At 36.5% G+C, this 13,203-nt stretch overlaps 1 protein-coding gene across 1 annotated transcript in view; it reads left to right on the forward strand.

Moving 5' to 3' along the window:
* Positions 1 to 10,934, forward strand: part of LOC107655922 (tumor necrosis factor receptor superfamily member 27-like) — a 15,555-nt gene extending 4,621 nt beyond the window's left edge. The window contains exons 5-7 of the mRNA XM_016443544.1: positions 5,797 to 5,964; positions 6,063 to 6,167; positions 10,466 to 10,934. Of these exons, the coding sequence (XP_016299030.1) occupies positions 5,797 to 5,964; positions 6,063 to 6,167; positions 10,466 to 10,857 (665 nt within the window). The 3' untranslated portion in view covers positions 10,858 to 10,934. The remainder of the gene's footprint in view (positions 1 to 5,796; positions 5,965 to 6,062; positions 6,168 to 10,465) is intronic.
* Positions 10,935 to 13,203: the final 2,269 nt, after the last annotated feature.

Consider the following 13,203-nt stretch of genomic DNA (forward strand, 5'->3'; position numbering starts at 1 on the left):
AAATAACTAATGAAAATAGATCACAAAAGTATTTAGTGTTTTCAGTTTGTACATTCTTTACATTTCTTTTGGACCTAAGGCAGAAAACTGGAAACATGGTGAAAAAAAATCTTGTTGGTTTTTGACTTATGAATAATACTGTAAAAGGGATAATTAAATAACAATGTTAATGAAGTATTATTAATATAAGACTATTAACTTTATTTATCCCACAGGGGAAACTATTAATAATGAGGGGAACAAGGGAATAAGGTGAACTATTATTGTAACCAACTGTCATCCATACGTATTCATTTTAATAATTTTTATAATAATTCATATGATTTTACATGTGGCCTGAGAAAATCATGTCTATTATTTTGGTTTGTGAGATCGGAGATTGCACTGCGCACGTGTACAAACATTCAGGAGGACACAAATTTCTTGAGAATGCTGCCCCGTGACTTTTATTAATAAAATAGATTAAATAGCCTACTGGAGAGAAGCACAGACGCAGGTAGGCTAATTCACACAGGCAACTGTCACCTCTCTCTCGCTCTCGAATAATTAATTCAAGTAGCTAAATGTTATAATTAATTAATTAAAATAATTGTGATCTTACCACACTATTTCATCTGTCTGATCTGAAGTGGGCAGAATACTGAGCTAACGAGCCGTAGCTTCGCGTCAGTCTTGCCTTCACGTCGTGCATTAAAATAGTTTAAAGCCGTGTATTCGCTCTTTAGCAGCAGTTTTTACGGCAATATTTAAATGACACCCTGGTCATTCTTGGTGTACCCAAAATGGTCCCACACTATCGACTTCAGTCATTTCTCTGGTGGAAATAAAGGATCGCTGTTTGGTTCCTCTGTCATAGTTAATCTAGTGTGTGTAGTAGCCTCCGTGTCTCTGATAAGCACAGTATTTTAAGTTGGTGCACCGCTAGTGTAACTTTGTTTTCGTTTTAGCGCAAGTTGCAACTGTTCCGTTCTGTGCAACAGAAACACTCGGTGTAGTGGAGCCTTTACGATTAATTAACCGTGACATTTTAAAGCGCGGTTAATTGTGAAACCGGTTAATCGCTGCATCCCTAGTTACCATGGTTTAACTATAGTAACCATTTCTTTGTTTTTATTAATTTTTTACATAATAAATGTATTTATTAATTAATTAATTTGAATAGTAAAACTATGGTTAATTTTTGTAAGGGAAGTTGTAAAGTAAGTTAGCCAGCTTACATGCTTTCACAGTTACAGTAATTGTGTATTTCGTCAGCTTATTTAGGCTAATAATAAAAAAAAAAAGAAGAAGAAGCAAAGGAATCGTATGATCAGTATGTTAAAATAAACAAAAATCTCACCTTTCAGAGCAAACATTGATAAACATGTCCCAGCCATGTTCATCACTTTGCGGTTCCCTTAAACATTTCCGTTGTGGTCTCTGTGCCTATTTGCAGTGCGTTTCTGTATTTGGTTGTGTTGTGAGCATTTGCAGCTCGTTTCTGTTTTTGCAGCACGTTTCTTTATTTGGTTGTGTTGTGAGCATTTGCAGTGCATATGTTGTCAAATCGATGAAGATGTTTTCTTAATTTGCAGGTGTTTTTTCTATTTGCATGTGTTTTTTTTTTTCATTTGCAGCGTGTTGGGCTCTCTCGGCCACCGTAGTTTGGCTCTGTGTACCTTATTCTGGTCATTTGATTTTCTACTTAAAAAGAAATAAAGACAAATGAGAATCTTTTGTTTTGTTTAAGAAATGGAAAAACTAAAATTAAGATAGATTTTTATTCTAGGCATATTTAAGAAAAACCTCACAGGTAACATGTTTTTATTCACTATTACAAACAGCAATTGAAGCTATACATCTCTTATAACGCACAATAAGTAGGCTTCTGCACTTCTCGGGTCGTCGGAGGCGCCGGCGCTATCCCGATAACAGTGGAAGGAGTTTAAACCATCATTTTTGGTTATACAAATAAGACACCCACAATAACAACAAAACGTTACAAAACCCTTTTGTAAAATAAAGAAAACAAACGGTGTGCTTTCTGCCATCTTGGTCTCAAAGAACTTCTTTCTGAAATGCATCACAAAAATGAACCGATGTTCAGCGAATACTTGCCTCACATAAGAAACAAGAAAGCTTGAAATGTCTATTTTTAAATGAAAGAATTTAAATTGAAAACTTTTTTTATTTATGTAATTCAAATCGTATGAAACCAACAATAGGTAGGCCTACAGTGTTTCCCATCTGAGCTCATTATCTGTAATGTGACACCCACGCGCAGCGCACACTATTCATAAGGTAATCATCTAAGGAAATGAGGCTAAGGAATAAACCTTGTATTTACCTCAGAAAAAGAACGTGATGCGACGCTCAGCTTGATCCAGCAGAGGATATCATTTCTGACGAGAAAATCATTAATTATTACTTACAATAGTTACATTAACTTGTTCTCATTTACTAGTTGGGTTTTTCCAAAACAATAGTCTACTTATTTCAGTAATTCAACTCAAATTGTGAAACTCGTGTATTAAACTTTAAATGATCCTGCTTCAGTTCATAATTCCAAAATATAGCCTATAATTGGGTCTTTAACCATTGCAGTAGACTAATTATTGCGGTGAAAACTTAAGTAAAGTTTTATTATAAATAACATTAGTTATTTTTATGTGGGGTTGGGTTTTTCTCATGAAACACAAACTTTGTTATATAAAAAAATCAATTTTGCTATTGTTTGTAATAGCAAATGAATGAAAATATGTTACCTGTGAGGTTTGTCTTAAATAGGCCTAGAATAAAATGACTAGGCTAAAATCAGCAATCGCGAGTGTATTTTGTTCCATGTCGTTTTAGATCACATACAGTAAAAGTCAAATGCTGTTTTACAGGTTATGAATAAAGTAATTTCTGTTTTGTCAATAACATGCAGTAACCGTAAAAATATAGATTTTTTTCAATCTCGTAAGCGCCGTTAACAGCCTACATGACAAAGACGCAGGATTCTTATGAATAAGCTCGGTTCGCATGAACTGAGCTCGCGGTTGCCGCGTATACAGTGTAGTACAGAAGATGGGGGACGAAAGGGCCGTTTCAGGACCACCCATTCGAAACAAATATGAAAGCATAATTTAATTTTTTACCCATGAACAAAATTATGAAAAATCTAGCTTAATTTTTCTTAAACAAAAGGAAAAAACAAAAATCAAACCATTTCTCTTGATTTCTTTTTAAGTAGAAAATCAAATGACCAGAAGGTACACGGACCTGTTTGGTTACCCACATTCTTCAAACTCAGAAGATGGCAGGAATGTAATTTTTTTCTTCTTCTTTACACATTTTTGGTATTTTAATGGCAGTTGGCAAACCATCGTAAAAGGTGCATTTCTACCACCTGGCGGACTAGAATATGGGGTGATTAATGGCATAGTGATGGGAGAAACTCTCAATCAATTGAACTAGTTGCTTTGCAAAATGATTCACTGGCCCTGTCCCAAATGGCATCCTAAATCCTCGCAATAATCCCCACTTTTTTGATGTCGCTTTGACTGTCGGGTAGAAGTCTGCTGCAGAGCTCACCTCAGTCTGGGCTCGGCAGGAGTGCAGATCGAAGGAACATAGCAGCCACAAAGGCCCTGTCCCAAATGGCACACTTCATGTGCACTTTCAGTCTTGAGGACTCACAATGGCCGCTGCATGCACGTGTCCGTTAAGTCCACGAGATCGTAGGGTGTCCCATTCGTCATTTTATCTTTCAAAAGGGAGCTCACGAGCGTTTGCGGCCGCTATGTGCCCTCAATGCTCACTTTTGCAGAGTCCGCACTGAGGCGAGCTCCGCAGCAGACTTCTACCCGACAGTCAAAGCGACATGACTCAGAGGAAGACCGTGAGGGTTTAGGGTGACATTTGGGACAGGGCCAAAAGGGAAGCTCATGAGCACCCTTTTGAAAGCTAAAATGATGACACCACACATGAAAACACCACATGCTGGCGACACCTGCTGGTCAGAACAGTGTTAATGCAAAGTTTGCCCAAATGTGCAGAAAGACACCTTTTTCAAACCAATTACAAAAGTGTCTATGAAAGTATAATCAATTAAATGTAATCTAATAATCATTAAATACCCTTAAATATTAAGTGCCTGTATAATTTGTGTTCTTTTATAAATGTTTTATTAAGATGTTTTTAGGCAGGACTTGGCTAATGAAATTAGAAACAGATAACTTAACACTCTCCCTTTTTGATTATGCATGCATGTTCATTAAAACTGCGAACCACTGATTCAGAACAAAATATTCACAAAGGTTTCGAAATCACCTATGACACAAGGGAAGTACAGTTGCTTATATATTAGGCTATTTTTCACCAAACTCGATCATAATACTTTAAAATGATCAGCATATACATTTTTTGCTGACACTCTTACTGTAAGTTAGTGCATTGGTGCTACAGAGTCACAAATTCACTGCCATTACATAATTGAATTCACCCACCCAGATATTTATTAAATTGCCTCCTTTTTGATCTACAGAAGAAAGAAAGTCATATGTTTGGAACATCATGAGGGCATGAGTAAATGATGACTTGAGAATGATGAGAATTTTCTTTTTTTTTTTGTGAATTATCCCTTTAAGATGGACTGTTATTAAAGATTTCCACATCCTGAAACACAAACCCATGTTACTATATTGTAAATGTGTACATACACATTCACCTTTTTATTTCATGCTTAAAGACACACTTCCTTCATGTTTTCATCCTCTCAAAATTGTGGTACTCTCTTCACCCCAGCATGCACTTATTCTTTCCATGCTTTAATGCTCTTAACTGTGCTTCAGTATTTTTACTCCTTCTTTTCTCACTGTTTTATCTCTACTCTCTTTATTCTCTCAACATGATTACGGGTGAAGTAAGAGGGGAGGTAGTTATCCAGCATGGATCAGTCAATGCTCTTTGAAAGTGCTCAGCATGGACTGAGGGTCGATCCTCCCTAAACCCATTCCATCATGGATTGACAGAGGTCTTTTAGCATTCTGCTGATCAGATACACTGCCAGCAACAGGAAGAGGGATGTTTAAAAAGAAAGGGAAGCAAAAGAATAAGGCAGCTGCAGTTGTTGTGTTTTTAAAAGTGAGAATCATTGAGATATTTACAGAGCTATTGATTCATGACCATTTAGTTGTTGATGTGTGCTGGTTCTAAAATCTTTGGAATCTGTTGATTGTGTTTTAAAAGAATAGTTTACATGGACAAGAAAATTCAGTCATGATTTATTCACTCTCATGTCATTCCTAACCCCTATCGTGTTGATTTTCAGTGGAACACTAAGACAAAATTGTGATCATGTTTGTTAAGCACCAAAAATGGCACCATAAAAGTAGTTAATTGGACTTGTGTGTTATATTCCAGTTCTTCTGCAGCCATACAATTTGTGTAATGAAATGTAGTTGTTAATGATGAATAATCTTACTCTCCAGTGAGCTACTGGATCACTGAGTCAGTGATTTAAACTTGAGAACTGAATCTTTAAACAAATTGTTCTTTTGACCATTGAAATTGAAATTCAGTTGTCTGTTTCACAAATCAAGCCGAGCAATTCATATAAATCAGCCAGGTTAACGTTTTTACTATTTTCTAACATAGTAAGAAGACCTGAAACATACAACCTTCAAAAAACTGAATTACCCCACCAAAAAAAGTAATAAATAAAATGACTGAATTGCCTGTTTACCAAAAGAAAGAAAGAGTAAATAAGGACTGAATTTATGAATAAAAGTTGATCTTGGTAGTATGTGTTCTAACTGATTCTACTGTTTTTAGAAGGAGAAGCGACTGGTGCGGCAAACGTCCAGACCTCAGCACCTCCCATCCAAAATGTATCATCCATAGTGACCGCTTGTGCAGCAACAGCTATATTAACAACCGTCCTATTTGCCATTGTGTGTGTCACCTACCAGACACGGGCTTCACTCAGGAAAACATGCCAATGTATGAATATACATGCACTGAATATACACACAAAAGTAATCCACTAAACCACTTAAAACATAAATGTAACTCACATTTCATTCAACCTCTACTCTCAGGTTGTTTATCACCGGTCAGTAACAGTCACCAAGACAGTGACGCAGCTTCGGTTCCCATAACAACCCTACACACAGTGATGCAGGATGCAGAAGTGGACACATCAAGTAAGTGTGTATGACAGGCTGTGAATTACAGCTTGATTAAAGACACAATGGGATGTGATGTAAAAATAACAATGCCGCCTATACACCACATGGCAAAATATCACCTTCAAAAAGAGATTCAAAGTCTATTTAAAACAAGTGTCTTAGCATGACAGTATGGTGTTTCTAATAGGAGCCTGGTGCTGACACTGATTAGCAGTGTTATCCCATAATAAAGAAACTATGTCCTCTGCCTGTGTTGTTCTGCATTGAAATGACCTTTAAAATGCAGTTTCAGATTTTTATATTATGTTTCTGAGGTTAGTTTAAAGTCTGCAAAGTTTTTTTGCACCAAAAAGGTCCAATAGTCGAAAGATGTGACCCTGGACCACAAAACCAGTCTTAAGTCGCTGGGTATATTTGTAGCAATAGCCAAAAATACATTGTATGGGTCAAAATTATTGATGATTTTTCTTTTATGCCAAAAATCATTAGGATATTAAGTAAAGATCATGTTCCATGAAGATGTTTTATAAATTTCCTACTGTAAATATATTAAAACTTAATTTTTGATTAGTAATATGCATTGCTAAGAACTTCATTTGGACAACTTTAAAGGCGATTTTATCAATATTTCGTTTTTTTGCACCCTCAGATTCCAGATTTTCAAATAGTTGCATCTTGACCAAATATTGTCCTATCCTAACAAACCATACATCAATGGAAAGCTTATTTATTCAGCTTTCAGATGATGTATAAATCTCAATTTCGAAAAATTGACCCTTATGACTGGTTTTGTGGTCCAGGGTCACAAATGATAATTTTTTAACCTCTTATTGGCTAACTTTATTGCACCGTATTGTAGGGCTGGGCAGTATGACGGTATATATCCTTACTGTGGAATAAAGTTTTAATCGTTAGAGATTTTGCTCTATCGTGTATTCCGCAGTATGCAAATATATCTGCGTAACACAGTACTACTTAAAAGTTATATACACCTTTATATACACCTTGAGTGACAAGGAAACATGCATGAATGAGAAAAAGAGTGGGACGCACTTGATAGTTATGAAGTGCAATAAGCAGTGAAAAGAACTCAATCCGCTGCTTGCACTGACTGACACACAGCCGAAGTGTGCGCACTGAAAGCGCCTCTCAGACAGCATGTGATCGCGATCTCTTTCGTGTTTTATTGTGCTTGAATGGTCAAATATGAACACAATTATGTCAAAATTCCCATCTTGTGGAGTATTCACGTAAACACAGTCGTTTATATGTTAAATAAACGTAAACAGTTGGGTGAAAACCGAATATGTATCAGTATATTGGATCCGTGCAGTTGGTCTTAAAGGGACAGCACCCTTATTAACCTGGATCTTTTTTGGATTTTTAATAAGAATCAATTCATGTTTTATTGATACAGTGAAGACTATGCAGTGTTTTGTTTGTACACTTTATTCAATTTCTGTAATATTTCTTATTACATGTTAAATAAACCTAGCTTACTATAGCTGAATAAATTAAAAGTTTATTTCATATTTATGTTCTATTGTGTTTATAACTTGCTTCTTTTTCTTATTTTTAATAATAAAAATAAAATAAAAATAGCTATATTGAGATATATATCGTTAACGTGAAATAAAATTTCTCATACCATGAAAGAAGATTTTGGTGATATCGCCCACCCCAACCGTATTGCACGCTCTTTACAGCATGTTGTGCGTTTGATACTCAAGATGTCAAGCACTGTGATAGACTGTGTATGTTTGAGCCTGAGTCAGATCACAAGGCAAAAGAAATTGAAACACGACCATTTGCAACACAATGTAACAAATGTAACCAAATATCTATATACGGATTACTGTTAACACTGTAAGATTAAAAAAATGTAACAAACCGCATCGCCTCCAAGGACAAAATGCTTGCCACTGCCATATCTTTCAATAAAAGACATAAAACACAAAACCAGCAGCATGTTTAGAATAGTTCACAAAACAGTCCATTGTGAAATGTGAAGAACAAACAAAAACTTTAACTTTCAGTCGCTCATGCACGTCATTAAAAATAAACTTCGGCCATGCATTCCTCAGATCTTTAGGAAGGCTATGCAAAGTATTTGGAGGTGCAGTTTCTTTACATCCACTGACAGAACAATGCCTGAGTTTGACAGCCTTACTCAACATCTTTATCCAACATCAGTATCGCTCTTGTGATTGAAAGACAGACACGAGTTGTTCAGAACGAATCTCCTTGATCACGTAAGACCATGACGCATGTTAAGGGGTGTTTCGAAGGGGCATTTCAGAAGAGTAGAAAAGAATAATTCATATTTTAAACTGGGGTATTTTTAAATGAACCACAAAAGGAGATTTCTTAAAAAATGTCCTGCACACTTGTTCATATAATGGCAGTAGATGCCATTATCAAGTTTTTTTTTTTTAAGTTCATTATCAAGAGCATCAAGTTTTCAAAAAAAAAGATGAAAAAGTATCACAGAACGGTCCCATACAACGCGTGCTGTATATTCCAAGTGTTCTGGGGGTATATAATAGTTTTGATGAAAACCAAACTGAAATTTAGGGTGGGTTGCACCAATAAGAATTCAGCTTAAATCTAGACTAAATCAAGATTTATCCAATAATTCTGTTGCACCAATCTTTAAACCTTGTTTAAAAATAAGCAGGTATACATTTAAACAGCCTTGTTGGTACAACCCACCCTTAATGTATTATTTAACAACAATTCTGACCAATGCCTATGTGTTCAATAAATTAAATAATCTACCAATGGGAAAAATGAGCTCAATTTAAGATACATTCTCTGAAAATAGGACTATTATCTGACACAACTTTGAATCTCATGTCAATTTATCTTGTTTTATGTATGTTAAGATATTTTTATTAGAGAATGAGACATAAGCCCTATTCGCACGGGATTAGTATTACTTGGTGACCTCCAGTCATTTGTAATAATTGCGGAGGTTGTCTGTGATCTTAATCCCGTGCGAATCGGCCATGTCTGTAATTTGTAAAGTAAAAATTCCCCTGCAAATGACCTACCATATTTCGCCGAACACCGAGGTCCTGTGATAATATTAGTCCCGTGCGAATCGGCATCTCTGTGATTCGGCCAGCATTTGGCGGGTCGCATATCATTTTTCGAGGTTTTTGTTTGCTGTGCACCTTTTTATCCATCCATATAGTGTTTGATAGTATTTTTGGGTGCTGTCATCATATCGCTACACCATACAATTTGCAGAAAGAGAAAGCTGAAAAGGTTTTGAGGTTAATGTGATACAAATCAAGCATAAAGCTTGAGATATTATTTTAACCTGGTGAAATGTAAATGACACAGCGCACGAAACTACATTAGTTTCTTTTTTTAAATCCATCTGGACCATAGAACGGGACTCTCAAAGCCTTGACATCCGGGTATCCGGGAGACAAGTCAGTAAATTCGAGTAAAATCACAGACTTCGCTTATCCCGTGCGAATGCACCACACGAAATTCAGATGTGGGGGGGTAATTTCAAAATCACACAAGGTCCCCAGATAATACTAATCCCGTGTGAATAGGGTTATAGGGTGGGTTGCAACACAGGGATTAAGCAAAGAAAAATTAAGCAAAGAAAGCTAAATGAAGCAAAGTTATATCTAATCAAGGATTTGTTGATCTGGGTTTATTTTAAATCGAGTTGTGTTGCACCATGAGACACGAGGGGCGCAGCAGTAATGACTGGTGCTCACCTCATCATCACCGCTGCTGTTGAATGCTACAAATATTCCTCCTATCTTTTCTTTGTCTGAAACTGAGATCTGCCGGCTTCAATCTTCATTTTTATTTGTAATAAACACCTCTATGAGACCTGATGACACACCCACTGTTTCTGTCGTTGTTTAATCAGCCACATACTGTAATTGTAGGTGCACTTTAATTTAAACCTCCTCAACTGTAAGTTAAAAGTTGTTCTCTAATTGAGATTTAAATCTGAGTTTAAAGTTACGGAGCAACAGGATTAAAATTTATCTATCTTAAATATAAATTAAATCCAGGATCAAAAGGATGCTTTAAATGTAAAGTTGCTTATTTTAAACAAGGTTTTTAAAGATTGGTGCAACAGAATTATTGGATAAACCTTGATTTAATCTAGATTTATGCTTAATCCTTATTGGTGCAACCCACCCATAATATTTATTAAGAAACATAGCACCAAAATCATCTGTGCTTATAATTACAGTATAGCAGTGATGTATTTAAAAGAGAGAAAAAAAGAGATGCAATGATTGTGTGCCTGACTTGTTTGGTCTGTGTCCTATAAGATCCTTGCCCGCTATTGAAGGACCCTTGCACGCTTAATGACATCACCACAACGATGACCTCTGATCTTGGCCTGAATGGGTGTGAGGTTCTTCCTCTGGTGCGAAGCTCGGCCTGCACTGATCCTGCAACAGGAGTCATCATGCAGGCAACAGAAACACCTGAAGTTTCTTCTTCAGACTCTGCCCTTTCCAGACAGCATGTCATTCTCACTCTGGTAGGAGGACAGTCTACAGTGAGGCCCTGCTGTGCCGTAGAGCAGCGGACAGTCTGGGGGCTTCATGCTCCGGTAGAGTGCACTGAACTGGACCTTCAGCATCTCTCCCAACGCCCCAGAGCTCCAGACATTCAGACCTTCATAACCAGAAATATCCCAGAGTGCCCCCATTCCTGATTAGGGTTTGGTACCGAAACCCAGTGCCGTACCTATGTAACCGGTATGTACTAGAACAGAATCAGAACGCAGATTTCGGTGCCTCATTTTGGTGCCACTTAAATGATTGAGCGATCGATTGAAATATTTGTTCTCTGGTTCTCCTAAACGGACATAAGGATCACCGTCACCGCACGTGAAAAATAATTTCCCGACTGAGAAAATTCATGAAAGCAAGTCGGAAAGCTCTAATAATACAAATCCAACACATCTTTGTAGTAATGCGAGTGTCCATGTTGTTTTCACATTCCGACTTAAAAGCACAACTCGGGAAATGAGAGCATCCGAGGAAAAGTATCGATTTGGCACTGGTATCGAAAAAAAACCAAACGATACCCAACCCTATTCCTGATGCTGCAGGACGTGGAGAGTAGAAAGCAAGAAGGGAATGTGGAAAAGGAGATTGTTAACGTGAAGAGAGATCACATCTGCAAACGTATGATCAAAGTAATGAGTCACTTAAGGACGCAACATACACGTTCAGTACAAACTAGTAAGTGAAGCAAGTGTGTTACTGTAGTTGTTTGACATTTCTGCAATGTGTGAAACAGGTTGTTATGAGCACAAAAGGGCATTAACAGGACAGAGGCAGAGAGAAAAATTATTTCCATTTTTTTTTTTTCAATTATCACAAGTCATTTGGTAGGGTACATTGATTCATTGAACTGCTGCTGCTACTCCACTTTGGAAATACTAGTCGACTTGTCGAAATTTAGTCATTTTAATGTTACAGTATAAAATCTATACATTATTTTGAAAAGTGGATATCTGGGGCGGGAAAACAAATTCATTTAATTTCACCTCAGACCTTACAAGTGCTGCTTAAAAAATCATAAAAATCATTTATTCAGTGAAAGTATAACAGCTGGAAAGACATGAGGGTGAATAAATGGTGACAGAATTCTCATTTTTGTATGAACTACACTGCCATTCAAAAGTTTGGGATTAGTAAGATTTTTTTTTTTTAATTATTACTTTTATTCAGCAAGGATGCATTACATTGATGAAAAGTGACAGTAAAAACATTTATAATGATTTATTATAAATCAAATAATTCTGACAAATTTGGAAAAAGTTTAAGTTTTGAATCCATAAAAATAAAAAGCAGCATAACTGCTTTCAACATTGATAATAATAAGAAATGTTTCTTGAACACTAAATCAGCATATTAGTATGCACTCTGAAAGATCATGTGACACTGAAGACTGGATTAGTGGCTGCTGAAAATTCAGCTTTGACACCACAGGAATAAATTACATTTTAACATATATATATTTTAAAAAAATCAGTTATTATAAATTGTAATAATATCTCACAATTACAGTTTTACTGTAATTTCCAAAAGATTTATTTCCAAAACATTAAAAACCCAAAGTTCTGAACATTAGTGTACCCCTTTAAATTTGGTAGAGTTTGTCTCTGCTTCATGGTTCATATCATCCTGAAGCTGAAAATTTTAGGCAGCTGGCACTGCACCTCTGTGGGCTTAATTTCGCTAATCACTGGATTTATAACTACTACTACTATTACTATTCGTAGTACCTGATTTACTGTTTACTTTGCTAAAATTTTCTACAGTTTTGGACTGAAGGGTAGTACATTGCCAAAGTAAACCAAACTGGCTCATCCCTAAGCTGTTTCATATTACTAGGCTTTGCCACTGCATTATTACTTAAAACCAGCAAAACATGAAAAACTTTTTTTTTTCATCAATTTATTGTACACTAAATTTAACGGACAGCCTGTGTAGAAAAAAAATATGCTGAAGAAAAGGAATTCTGGCCATCACAGGTTGTTGTGTGAACCAGACTTATGCTTTATCAATTGTTATACCATGGGGCTGTTGAATGCTTGAATATGATTGGTTGATGAAGGTTCTAAGGTGTGCAGTTATTTTCTGGAAACTGCACAGCAAACGTAGTTCCAGGCAGTGCTTGACCGCATTACATGTCCATATCACTTCCCCAAATGATTTCAGTTATTTCAAAAGTCACACACGGAGACACAAGCGTAGAAATGTGTTGTTAGCACTGCTCAGACAATATTATCAGTAAAATAGTTTATCAACTTAAAGGCTACTTGTCATTGCTTACTAGCAAGGTAATAACGGCGCTGTTCTTGAAGCAGATGAACTGTTTCGTATGGCGTTATTTTACTGACAAATATCGAGAGCGCATTATTGTAGCACGAAAGCACATTAATACAATGCGCGAGCGCGAATCTCTCCGCTCACGCGCGGATTTCCTTTGCTCTCGCACAAAACCGGACGCTCGCGCTCAGATACACGCTGCTCTCGCCCAGAGAGAG

The sequence above is a fragment of the Sinocyclocheilus anshuiensis genome, unplaced genomic scaffold (genome assembly GCF_001515605.1).
Source record: "Sinocyclocheilus anshuiensis isolate Anshui unplaced genomic scaffold, SAMN03320099.WGS_v1.1 scaffold860, whole genome shotgun sequence".
NCBI lineage: Eukaryota > Metazoa > Chordata > Actinopteri > Cypriniformes > Cyprinidae > Sinocyclocheilus > Sinocyclocheilus anshuiensis.